Below are 13,744 nucleotides of genomic sequence, written 5' to 3'. Positions count from 1 at the left end.
TTCAAGTGATGGGGATGTGACTATCTCCTTTGGCAGCTTGTTACATTGTGGGATTGTCCTTGGAAAGAAAGATTGTCGATACACTGTCTTGGAAACAAATGGTCCTTGTAGTTTGTGTGGATGGCTGCCTCATGTTTTGTACCAGGGGGCACCAGATACATGCTGAATTAAATTTAACATATTATTTAAAATAATAAATGTAAAGCGTTGCAAGTTAGTTTAAAAAAATGTACATCCCAAGTATAGAAGAATGAAAGTGAATAAGCAAAGGGAGTGTAAATTAGAATAGGTGAATTCAATGTCAAATCAAGTAAAGAAAGAGAAATAACAAGGCAAAGAAAGGTTGGTCTAAGTGAGAGAACAAAAAAGACAAATGAACATTTTTCTTTTACATTTTCATAATTTCCAACAATTAAAACTGAGAGGAATGAGACACAAGAATACTACAAATAGGAGCAGGAGTAAACCATATGGCCCTTCGAGCTTGCTCTGCCATTCAGTATGATCATGGCTGATCTTGGGCTTCAACTCCATTTTCCCGCCTGTTCCCCATATCCCTTAAGTCCCTGAGAGACCAAAAATGTGTCTATCCCAGCCTTAAATGTATTCAATGATGGAGCCACAACAACCCGCTGGTCAAGAGAATTCCAAAGATTCACAACCCTTTGAGCGAAGTAGTTTCCCCTCATCTCTGTCCTAAATGATCAGTCCCTTATTCTGAGACTTTTAGACACCCCAACAAACGGAAACAATCTCTCAGCACTCCACATTAATCCAGGCTCCACACTTATCACAGCTAATATTTAGTGTCAGTGAAGTTGTTTGGCAGTGAGTATGACAATGTTAAAAGGTTACTTAGAATGTTCCCAAGCACTTTACAAAGGAATTGGTCAACAACTGAGGCTTGGGAAAAGAGTTATGTAAGGTCATTGAAGATACGTTGAAGAGATATGTTTTGAGGGGGTTGCTTTAATTGCAGAGATAGATGTGGCAACATGGAGGGCATTAGGAAGGGTGTCCGAATTGTGGGTTGTGTTAATTGATGCTGGAGCATTTGGCAGGATGAGGAGAAACGCACAGAAGGTCAGGTTCTTGAAGTAGGACTGAGGGTGGAAACATGAAGTGAAGAAGAAAACACATAGCAGGCTCAAGTCTGATAGATATTGTCAGCTGAGGGTGACTGCAGAGAGGGGATAGGGGTAAGTCACAAAATGATTTATAGTACAGGACTGACATCTAGCAAAGGAGCCCTTTAACCTGTTCACTGTCACATCATTAGACTTGTTGTATGCTAGGCATTACAACTATATTCATCTGAAGAGGTTTACAGTAACGAAGCAGAATTTGTGTAACTTTCCATAGTGTGGGGCCATGTAGACCATGTACAAGCCTAAAGGCCAGGTACTTCTAACAATTGGTATGAACCCACCTTTCTAGCTGTTGATAGCAAATGTATTCCACAGTAAGGAATGAGTAGAAAAATACTTCATTTATAAAAAATTACAAATAGTCTTTCTATACTACAACTATTCTATTATTCTATGAATCTACTGGTTAAGTATTTTAGTTATATATGGCAGTTCCGGAATACTGCAAGAAGTAGTTATTGTTGAGACTTTAGTCATCATAAATTGGAACAGCCAAACTGTGCGTAAAATGAATTTTGGGCTCACTGGAAAAGAAATTGAGAGCAGAATGGCTGCAGAAATGTTGGAAATCTGAGGCAGGGAGCACAACAAAGGAGAGCAACAGTAAATGGTAAAGGATAAGAATGGGGAACAGGAAGGAAAATTATCTTAAAGACAAATAGGCAGGGCTGACCAACATGGGAAATCCAGGCATTTGTTCCACCTTCCTTACTCTGTAATGTTTTGAACACATTCAATACCTCAGGCTTCAAGTCTCTGTGGACAACTCCCACATCGTGCATATGGCTGACAGCCGAGACCAGTTTACGCATTATGTGACTGGCTTCTGTTTCGCTGAAGTGTTTCTTCTTTCGGATCCGCTCCAGCAGCTCTCCGCCTTTCAACAGTTCCATCACTAAGAACGTGTGTAACTAAATAAAAAGTGGAGAAAGATAAAATCAACGTAAGGCTTTCTGCTGATCACGAGAGTAGGGAGAGCAGAAGTCCTTTCAGTCACTCAAAAGATGTCAGGAACATCACCGATTTTTTCCTTGTCTTTTGATGAAATAATCTTGTTTCTTTTTCATTCTTTCATGCTAGTTTCTTCAGGTCATTCACAATCCTTACTTTAATATGCAAATCTGGTCACATATAAAAATATGTAAAAACACAGCCCTCATAATCTGATGCCGGAAGCTCATTAAAATAATTTTTCCCAATTTCATGGGAATGCCATCTTTTTGTTGAGTTCGCTTACATGGAGATGCTAAAGAAACTGGGATTTTCCTCCTTAGAAGATTAAAGGGACATTTCATAGAGAAATTTAAAATCATAAAGGGTTTGATAAAGTAAATAAGCAGAAACTGTTTCAAGTAGCAGAAATGTCAATAACCAGCGGACACAGATTTAAAGTAATTGACAAAAGAACCAGAGACAACATGGGGATATTTTTTCTTTTATATAGCAAGCTGTTGTGTTCTGGAATACACTGCCTGAAAGGGTGTTGGAAATAGATTCAATAATAACTATCAAAAAGAAACTGCATACATTTTTAAAGGGGTAAAATTTATAGGACTATGGGATACAAGCAGGCGAGAGGGGACTAATTAGATAACTCTTTCAAAGCACTGGCACAGGCATTATGGGCCAAATTTTTTTTTTGTGTTGTATTTTAAATGTCACCTTCTTCAAAGAAAACAAGCACAGAACAGCTAAGAATCATTAAAGAACAACAGGGACCTGAAAGGACCATACTCTTAGGGCTATTACCAGCAAAATTATAAATCATACAGAAATCTAGCTTTTGATGAATTATTACTATTTTTTCTATTCCATTTTTTCAACTTTCTATCTTGCAGACAACATTCCCAGCAAACATGGTCCCAAGTGGGAAACCTTATCCAGGATAATTGGCTGTAAAATACAGGCACATCATAAACTGAGAATGAATTAATTCATTGCTACTCAGTGGCAAGACACTTAGAGTAGTTGCTTTCTTCAGTGCATTACAGGCACAGTTCCTGACAACTCTGAATTTTCAGCATCAATAATCTATGCAATACTTCATCATTCAAAACTGTGTAAGAATTTCCGACCCTTCCTCCCAGAACACCAAAACTCCTTTATATTAGGCTTAAGCTTTAAAAAAAGAGATTTTTAAAAATGCATTCTTGGGATGTGAGCATCTCAGGCAAGGCCAACATTTATTGTCCATCCCTATTGCCCTTGAGAAAGTGGTGGTCAGCTGCTGTCTTGAACAACTGCAGTGCATGTGGTGTAGGTGCACCCAGAGTTCTTTTAGGGAGTTCCAGGATTTTGAAGGAATGGCAATATAGTTCCAAGTCAGGGTGGCATATTACTTAGAGGAGGGCTTTCAGGTGGTGGTGTTCTCTTGAGTCACAAGAACACTGGAGAACAAGAAATAGGAGCAGAAGTAGACCACACAGTTCATCAAGCCTGCTCCACCATTCAGTAAGATCATGGCTGACCTTGGGCCTCAATTCCAATTTTCCTGTCCGCTCCCATATCCCTTAGTTCCCTGACAGACCAAAAATCTGTCTATCCCAGCCTTAAATGTATTCAATAATGGAGCATCCACAACCCTGTGGGGTACAGAATTCCAAAGATTCACAACCCTTTGAGTGAAGTAATTTCTTCTCATCTCAGTCCTAAACGATCAACCCCTTATCCTGAGACTCTGTCCCCGTGGTTTACATTCCCTGATCAACAGAAAAAAATCTTTCAGCGTCCACCCTGTCAAATCCCTCCAGCATTTTGCAAATTTCAATGAGTCTGCCTCTCATTCTTCTAAACTCCAGTGAATACAAACCCAATTTACTTAGCCTCTTATCATAGGACAACCCTGTCATCCCAGGGACCAAATGAACCTCTGCTGTACCGCTTCCAATGCAATAACATCCTTTCTTAAATGTGGAGACCAAAATTGCACACAGTACTCCAGATTAATCTCACTAAAACCCTGTACAACTGTAGAAATACTTTATTCTTGTACTCCAAGCTCCTTGCAATAGAGGTCAACATGCCATTTTGCCTACCTAATTGCTTGCTAACTTTCTGCATTTCTTGTACAAGCACACCTAAGATTCTTTGAGCAAGAAAACTTACAAGTTTCTCAACTTTTAAAAAGCATTGTGCTTTTCTATTCTTCTAATCAAAGTGAATAACTTCACACTTCCCTGTATTATACTCCATCTGCCATCTCATTGCCCACTCACTTAACCTGTCTATATCTCTTTGCAGCCTCTCTGTGTCCTCCCCACAGCTTATCTTTCAGCCTGGCTTGGTATCATCAGCAAACTTAGATCCATTACTCTCTGTCTCTTCATCTAAGTCATTCATTTGCTGTTCTAGGTGTTAGCAGTCACGGGTTTGGAAGGTGCTGCTGAAGGAGCCTAAGTGAGTTCTTGCAGCGCATCTTGCAGATGGTATACACTGTGAACCAATGCTGGAGGGAGCAAATATTTAAGTGGCCATGGGATGTTGAGCAAGTGGACTGCTTTGTCTTGCAAGGTGTCAAGCTTCTTTAATGTTGTTGGGTCTGCACTCGTCCAGCCATCATACTCTTGACTTGTGCCTTCTTAAATGGTGGACAGGCTTGAGTTACTTGCCACAGAATTCCCAGCCTCTGACTAGCTCTTGTAACCACAGTATTTATATGGCTGGTCCAGCTGAATTTCTGATCGATGGTTACCCCCAGGATGCTGATATTGGGAGAGTTCAGCGATGGTATTACAATTGAATGCCAAGGGAAGATGGTTAGATTCTCTCTTGTTGGAGATGGTCATTGCCTGGCACTTGTATGGTATGAATGTTACTTGCCACTTACCAGCCCAAGCCTGAATGTTGTCCAAATCTTGTTGTATTGCGGCAAGGGTTGCATCAGTATTGAAGAGTTGTCACTAATACTAAACATTGTGCAATCATCAGTGAACATCCACGCTTCTGATCTTATGATTATTATCTGAAAAGGAAGAATGTGCAAGGCTATGGGAAGATGGTGGGGGAGTGGCACTAGGTAAATTGGGCCAAATGGCCTCCCTCTGTGTTGTAACTATTCTGTAATGCTGGAGGGAAGGTCACTGATGAAGCAGCTGAAAATGGTTGGGCCTAGGACATTGCCCCGAGGAAATCTTGCAGCAATGTCCCAGGACTGAAATGAGTGGCTTCCAACGACCACAACCATCTTCCTTTGTGCTAGGATTGACTCCAATCAGTGGCGAGTATTCCCTCTGATTCTCACTGACTTCAAATTTGCTAGGGCTCCTTGGTGTCATACTCATTCAACTGCTTCCTTGACATCGAGGGCAGTCACTCTTGCTTCCCCTCTCGAGTTCAGCTCTTTTGTCCATGTTTGGACCAAGGCTGTAATGCGGTCTGGAGATGATGGGCCCTGACAGAACTCAAACTAAGCATCAGTGAGCAGGTTGTTGCTGAGTAAGTGTTTGATAGCACTGCTGACGTCATCTTCCATCACTTTGCTGCTGATTGAGAACAGACCGAGGGGGTAGTACTTGGCCGGGTCAGATTTGTCCTGCTCATTGTGGACAACACATACCTGGGAAATTTTCCACATTGTTGGATAGATGCCAGTTTTGTAGCTATACTGGAATAGTTTGGCTATGGGTGCACAAGTACTATAGCTGGAATGTTGTCAGAGTCCCATAGTCTTTGCTGTATCTAGTGCCTTCAGCCAGTTCTTGAAATCATGCGGAGTGAATCAAATTGTCTGAAGACTGACCTCTGTGATACTGGGGACCTCAGGAAGAGGGCAAGGTGGACCATCCACAGCACTTTTGGCTGAAGATGGTTGCAAATGCTTCGGCCTTGTCTTTTTTACTGACGTTCTAGCCTCCCACATCATTGAGGATAAGGATGGTTTTGGAGCTTCTTCCTCTAGTTAGTTGTTTAATGGACCACCTGGATGTGGCAGGACTGAATAGCTTTGATCATATCTATTGGTTGCGGGATTGCTTAGCTCTGTCTATAGTGTGTTGCCGTTGCTGTTTAGCAGAGTAGTCCTGTGTAGTAGCTTCACCAGGTTGGCATCTCATTTTTAGGTATGCTTAGTGCTTCTCCTGGCATGCCCTCCTGCACTCTTCATTGAACCAGGGTTGATCCCTTGGTTTGATGGTAATGGTAGAGTGGGGGATATGAGGTTACAGATTGCAGGTGAATACAATTCTGCTGCTGCTGCTGATGGCCCACAGTGCATCGTGGATGCCCAGTTTTAAGCAGTTAGATCTGTTCTGAGTCTATCCGATTTAGCACTGTGGTAGTGGCACAAAACACGATGGAGAGTGTCCACAGCGTGAAATAGAGCTTTGTCTCCACAAGGACTGAGCGTTAGTCACTCCTAGCAATACTAACATGGGCAGGTAAATTGGTGAGGATGAGGTCATGTAGGATTGTTCGAATTGTTGGTTCTCTTGCCACCGGCCACAGGACCAGTCTGGTAGATGTGTTCTTTAGAGTTCACAGCCAGCTCGTTCAGTACCGCTACTACCAAGCCACTCTTGGTGATGGACAATGAAATGCTACAGGGTCACGCTTGGTGATGGACATTGAAGTCCCCCACCCAGAACACTTTCTGTGCCTTTGCTTTCCTCAGTGCTTCTTCCAAGTGGTGTTCAATATGAAGGAGTATCGTTCATCAGCTGAGGGGACGTAGGTAGGTCATAATCAGCAGGAGCTTTCCTCCCCATTTTGAGCTGATGCCATGAGACTTCATGGGGTATGCAATCAATGTTGAGGGTTCCCAAGGCCACACCCTCCTTACTGTATATCACTGTGCCACCATGTCTGGAATATACCCAGGAATAGCAATGGAGGAGTTTGGAACATTGGCTGTAACGTGTGATTTGGTGTTTGACTAGCCTAGGGTGGATTTCCCAATATTTCCATAAGTTCCCAGATGTTAGTGAGGATAACTTTGCAGGATTGACTGGGCAGGATGTGCCTTTGTCATTTCTGATGCTTAGGTTGATGCTGGGTGACCCATCCAGTTTTATGCTTATTTGACTTTTCTGTAGCAGTTCTGATACAACTGTGTGGCTTGCTAGGCAGTTAAGAGTCAACCACATTGCTGAGGGTCTGGAAGCACATGTAGGCCAGGACGGGTAAGGACAGCAGATTTCCTTCCCTGAAGAACATTAGTGAATGAGATGGGTTTTTAATGACTATCCAATGGTTTCATGATTATTATCAATGACACTGGCATTTCATTCTAGCTTTATTAATTAATTGAATTTAAATTTCCTCAGCTGTTGTGGTGGGATTTGAAATCATGGGCAGAATTTTTCTGTCGGCAAGCAGGGGGCGGGGCCCACTCGCCGATGCAAAAATGACGTGGGATGACATCAGGGAGAACCCCCGACGTCATCCCGCCCCATTTAAATACTCAGGAAGGTGGGCGGACAGCGCGATCAGCTGCCCGCTCGCCAACCTGTCAATGGCCAATTGAGGCCATTGACAGGATCATTAAGTTAATTAAAGGCCCTGCCCGTCCAACCTTAAGGCTGGCGGCCAGGCCAGGAGCCCCAGCGGGCTTCTGAAAAAACATGAAACCTCATCCACTGGCAGGATGAGGTTTCATGTCTGCTTTTAAAAAGTTTAATAAAGTTTTTGTAATATTTATTGACATGTTCCATCTCGTGTGACATTGTCACATGAGGGGGACATGCTAATAATTTTTTTATTTTTCTATTCTTGAAGTTTGAAACACTGTCAGTGATCTCCCTGAGGCAGCACTTCGTCTCAGGGAGATGTGCACGAAAGAGCGCACTCTGACAGTTGGGGAATCCCTCCCCCCCTGCACAGGAAGCGCATAGCGCTTCCCGTCGGGTGACCCGTTGGGCAGGCCTTAATTGGCCCGTCCACTCAAAATGGCGGTGGGGCCCATTTCGGCGGCAGCGATCAGCTGCCCGCCCGCCCACCGCCGAGCCAGCGGGACCCGCCCGCCCATCAAGGGCAAAATTCTGCCCCATGTCTCTGGATCATTAGTCTGGGCCTCTGCATTACTAGTCCAGAAACATAATCACTATGCTACTATTCCCATTAATGGGGATACAAAGCTATTTCCATAAGTCAACTTGAAATACTGAAATGGGGAAAGAAAAAATCAACAGTACCTTATATAAAATAACATAATACTAACAATTCTTTCTAATTGTTGCTGGCTAATGTCACTGGAAAGCACTCATTTCATGTGTGAATCTTCATTAAGGAAAAATAAACTCTATTATCACAGTCAGGGTACACCCCTGGCTAAAACATAAGCTGTAACTCTAAACCAAGCACTTCATGGGCACTACAGATGAAAGGAAATTGATAATCTTGATGTTGTAAATATTATTTTATTTGCCATTAAAGATTTGGTATAGTGTGTTAGGTAGTTCAAGGGCAGACATTTGCCCTCGTCGGGCGGGCTCGGGTGGGGACAGTCGGGAAGCTGACAGCCACCCGTGAACGGGGCCGGACCGCAATTTCACACTGGTGGGCCGATTAAGGCCTGCCCAGCGTGAAACGCAAGAGGCAGCGCTCAGCACTGCCTGTGCAGGCGAGGGAGGAGGGCAAGTGAGAGCTTCGCACATGCGCGCGAGTGCACACTTGAAAATCTCCCTGAGGCACAGGGCTGCCTCAGGGAGATGAACAATTTTAAAAATTAGAAATAAAGATTTTAAAAATGTTATAAAACATGTCCCATCATAGGACTCTGTCACGTGAGTAGGAACGTGTTATAAATGAAATTTAAAAATGTTTATTTAATTTTTATTTGATGTTGGAAACCTCATCTCGCCCGTGGATGAGGTTTCCAAAAAAGTGCAAAGGCCACTTGGCCTTTTCACCTGCCCACCAACTGTAAGGTTGGACGGGCAGCGAAAATTTGTTTCAATTACCTTGTTAATAGCCTTAACAGGCCTTTTAATCGCCGGCGGGCATGCAGCCAACTCCGGCGCATGCCCGCCAACCAAAATATCACATGACTGTGTGTTGATGCTGGGACACTTGCCCGACGTCAACGCGCATAATTTTACGCTCGAGCGGGTTGGGTGCGCGCCTGCTCGCCGAGGTGAAAATTCTGCCCCAAGAAATGACAGGTCTCTGCATGGTTCGGTGTCTTAGGGAAATTTAGTCAACAAGAGGATTGTAATCAGATTCCACTAAATCATACTACGACAGAAAATATGCCTACGTAATCATATTGCTTATATTTGATCCTACTTAAATACAATTTTGTGAATATAAAGTAATTGACTGATACTGTTCTGTTGCAATTACTTGACATTAACAGATCTGTGTTAATATTGCACAGGGCTAATCTACCTTGTTTGTTTTTAGAAATAAACTTTCTCAGTTACAGTTTATAGGGCACAAACCAGAGCATGAAATGGTTGAACATGCTGTGAAGAACTTGATTTGGTTACTTCAGGTATTTCAAAACAATGAAGGGTTTTGATTGAGTAAGTAGGGAGAAACTGTTTCCAGGCAAGACTGTCAGTAAGCAGAAACAGATTTAAGATAACTAGCAAAAGAACAAGGGGGGCCAGGTGGTGAGAATTTTTTTTCGCAGCTAATTGTTGTGATACGAAATTTGTGGTGGAAGCAGGTTGAATAGAAACTCACAAAAGGGAATTGATTTTATACTTGAAAAGCAAAAATGTGCAGGGCCATGGACAAAATACAAAGGAGTGACACTAAATGGATAACTCTTTCAGAGAGCTGACACAGGCATAATGTGTCGAATGTCTCCTTCGGTGGTATAAGATTCTATGATTCTAGGTAGAACCTGCTTCCTCCAAAGGAAGACAGGAGCAAGAAGTGTGAGAGGCAGAGAGCCAGCAAGCACAAAATAGGATGTTATAGTCACTTGGCAGGGGTTGCAGTAATTTAATTCAGACAGAAAATACAGCTGAAATCTAAAGTGAGGCTGGGTGGGAGGGGAGGGAAGTGGTTCTCAGGGTGAATTGCAGGAAATTGCTCTCACACAAAATCACTGAAAAGGATTGTGCATGTAGAAAGACTGCATTTTTTTAACAGCATGAGACAGAAAGCAAGGACTAATGTAATGCTAAGGTGAAAATTAATAGGATTATTTATGACAAGGTATAGGCTAGGCAGAAATGAAACGAAGAATAAAACCCCTGAAAATTTTGTTTCCTTTTACAATTCCTGTAAGCTTCTCAGCTTCCAGTCAAGGGCTGAACATATTAAGGACACATCTTTACAATTGTTGCAGAATCTTATCGTTTTGGAGTGATGCATCTAGTACTGATATTTACTGATATCAGAGCTGCTTTATGGAAGTGTTAAACCATTTCCTGCATCATACTGTCACAACATGAAGCAGAATAGAAGTGCAAAAATTACCAACTCCGTTATTAGTTTCTTTTTCTTAAACTAATTGATTTTCCAAGGTGTTGTACACAAGTACTGAAAATCAATTTGAATTTTTTAGGCAAGCACATATAGAAGACAGGGAATTATGCAAGCATTGTTAAAGTGGTAAGGTAGAGGCACAAGTGTGAAAGGCAGGAGGACTACTGTAAAAGGAATAAGGAGGAAAGAGGAAAGAGAGAAGGAGGAGGGAGGGGTAAAATAGATGGGTTGGGGGGGAGGAGGGAGGGAGAGAAGAGATGGAGAGGGAGAACAGAAAAGTGCAGGGAAAGGGTACATAAGCGAATATTCATCCAAGTATGAGTATCCAAGAAGTCACAAAGGTGAGGGTCTGTCCTTTCAGTGGACAGTTTGTGCAGATCCGGCAGACTTGGTCACATTCTGCTCCATCTGCAGAGCTCTCTGCATTGTCTCCAGACTATTGCTTTACTGCTCTGGTTTCTTGATGTCCTTCAAGATAATTCAGCCTCCACATTTATTCTGGAATGTCATCAGTTTCTCAGCATCTCTGCTTCGGAAATCCTCTGTGTGGGTGGGGTGGGGTTTTCCAATGAAAATGCAGCATGGGGGTGGTGCAGTGAATAGGAAATACATTTGGGGAAGGGGGTTTTTATTAAAAAGAGATGTAAGGCAGGATGGGGGCATCTTTAAGGGGGAACTGTTGGGTGAAAGGGATCAGCAGCCAGCAAGTGGGCTGCAATAGAAATTGCAGCTATCAGGGAGGAGTGAAAGCTAATATGGAAGATGCAGCTGGAGGTGGATGAATGAAGATTTAAGCCTGCAAGGTGAGTGGGGTTTTGAAAGATAGTGCCATGGGAAATGGGGAAGCGGGAAGAACAGGGAGAGATAAAGAAATAAGCTGTGATGGACAGCTGGTAGAGGGAGTGGTGGGGTTGAGAGTGGGGGCAGAGTGTGTGAGAACAAAGAGGCACATAGAGGGGCAGTGAAAGTGGCAACAGGAAGTTTCACAGCTGGGACTGAGAATATCCTATTTTACCCTTGGGAAGGAAGTACATCTCATTTTTAATCTTAATGATAATGGTGAGAAAGATGGCAGATAATTTTCACCTAGGCATAGGATGGAGAGACAGGAGGTGGTTTCTCATCAGCTTAGTGCAGGAGATAAGTCTTCATTGGGCAATATCAACCTCAGCACCTCAACTCCTGTAAAAATTGCATTTACATCATGTCCCAAGATATTTCAGACCAATTAATTACTTATGAAATGCTGTTTCGGTTGCTTTGCAGGTACATGCAGACAATTAGATCCCACAGACGGTGGTAGGTAACATAAATAATCTGACCATCAGTTTTGCCTAGCATTGGTTGAGGAATAAATGACACTGGAAGACATCAACTGTTTCTTAAAATGTTTCGTGGGATCTTCTACATCTACCTAAGGTGGCAGACGGCATGTTGGCTTAATGTCACATCTGAAGGTTGAAACTGAGAAAATTCAACACATTCTCAAAGGTTAGAGGCAGCTGCACGCTCTCCCTTCCATTTATAGTACCACAGCCTCTGCAGTGTCTGGTGAAATCCATATTGTTGTAGTCTTAATGCAGCATTATTGGCACTCATGGTTCTCAAACTAGTAGACCACTGTTGCCCTTTTACCATCAGATGACACCCGCCAAGGTAACAGGGTGAGGATATACTACAGTTGCCACTGGAAAGCCTAAACAAAAACAGAATTACCTGGAAAAACTCAGCAGGTCTGGCTGAGTTTTTCCAGGTAATTCTGATTTTGTTTTGGATTTCCAGCTTCCGCAGTAGCTTTTAGCTTTTTGTTTTTATCACTGGAAAGCCTAAGTGCATTTAAGAGAGAATCTTTTAATGCTGATTGCCAAGCCACACATCGCTTTTATAGCATACCTGGTCATGATGAACATCATGCAGTTTTACAATGTTAGGGTGTCCTTCACACAGCTTTAGAGCTGCAATCTCCCTTTGGGTGTTTGCTTCCATTCTGTAAAATGGAATGAAAAGGTATATTTATTGAACAAACTGGAATACAGTGATCAAACAGAGACACTTATAGATCCAGGCTAGAATTTTTTTTTAAATTGCTTAACATTGAAACCGAGGTGGAATTCCCATCAATCTGCACATACCACAGTGTAAAGATATGTGCTAACCTTGGTCTTCCTGCCCATATCTCGACCCTGCCACTTCTTCTAGCCCCTCTCCACCGCCTCCCAGCCCTATTCAATTTCAGTGGTTCGAGTTATTATAATTATACTTTTTGTCAGCTCCATTGTCCCTTGATAAGAAAAATAGAAGCACTCGAAGGAACATATGATTAAAATGTCACATACAATTTATGGTTCATTTTCGGATCTGTGGGTACAACACTCAACCAGTGGCACTGAAGATAATCACTGTTAATTAATTGAACTGTATTCAACCGCCTATAAAACTGTTTTGTCAATTTGTTCTGTCACCTGTGCTAAATGCGATTATACGTGAGGCTATGGGATTGGAGATTGATAGGAAATTGTTTTAAGGCTTGCTGATGGCAGTGGTGTTATAATGTGATAGAGGAAGGAAATAAATTTGGTGGATTTTATAGGTAATTCTTATAACTGCTGATTAAAGTCGTAAAGTGATGTCTCAAACCTCTCTGCCACCATTTCTGGGGATAGGCCAGCTCAGCATTCTGAAAGGACCACTCATTCCTCGATATCCTGATACATCCTCAATCACTCCCAAGAGCATCTCCTCCCCTTCCCAGGGCACTCTCCCATGCAAGCGCAGGAGATTCAAAACCTTCTTCCTTTTCACTGTCCAATGCCCCAAATACTCCTTTCAAGTGAAACAGCGATTTACTTGTACCTCTTTCAATTTAAAATATTATATATTCACTACTCATGATGTGGTCTCCTCTACAATGGGAAGACCAAACTCAGATTAGGTGACTGTATGGCGAATACCTCCGTTTAATCCGTAAGCATGATACCAAGCTTCCGGTCACCTGTCATTTTTGTTCTCCATCCACAACCACTTTGGCCTCTCTGTCCTCGGCCTGCTGCACTGATCCGTTGAAGCTCAATGTAAACTCAAGGAGCTACACCTCATCTTTCAATTAGGCATTTAACAGCATTCCAGCATCAACACTGAGTTCAACAATTACTGATGATAATTTCTGATCCATTATTTATTTTCTGTGTTTGTTTGTGTATTTTGATGGCAGCTATTGGTGT

General features: G+C 42.4%; 1 protein-coding gene across 3 annotated transcripts in view; it reads right to left on the bottom strand.

Annotated features, from left to right (window-relative positions):
• The window catches only part of rps6ka5 (ribosomal protein S6 kinase, polypeptide 5), a 227,051-nt gene that overhangs the window by 34,173 nt on the left and 179,134 nt on the right, over positions 1–13,744 (bottom strand). For all 3 annotated transcript variants that reach the window (XM_078562015.1, XM_078562017.1, XM_078562016.1), the window contains 2 exons: positions 12,417–12,510; positions 1,889–2,059 (listed from right to left, as the gene is read on the bottom strand). In XM_078562015.1, coding sequence (XP_078418141.1) covers positions 1,889–2,059; positions 12,417–12,510 — 265 coding nt within the window. The remainder of the gene's footprint in view (positions 1–1,888; positions 2,060–12,416; positions 12,511–13,744) is intronic.

Source organism: Cetorhinus maximus, chromosome 18 (genome assembly GCF_964194155.1).
Source record: "Cetorhinus maximus chromosome 18, sCetMax3.hap1.1, whole genome shotgun sequence".
NCBI classification, from domain to species: Eukaryota; Metazoa; Chordata; class Chondrichthyes; order Lamniformes; family Cetorhinidae; genus Cetorhinus; species Cetorhinus maximus.
Note: the sequence above shows the minus strand (reverse complement) of the source record. Positions and strands in the feature narration are given on the sequence as shown.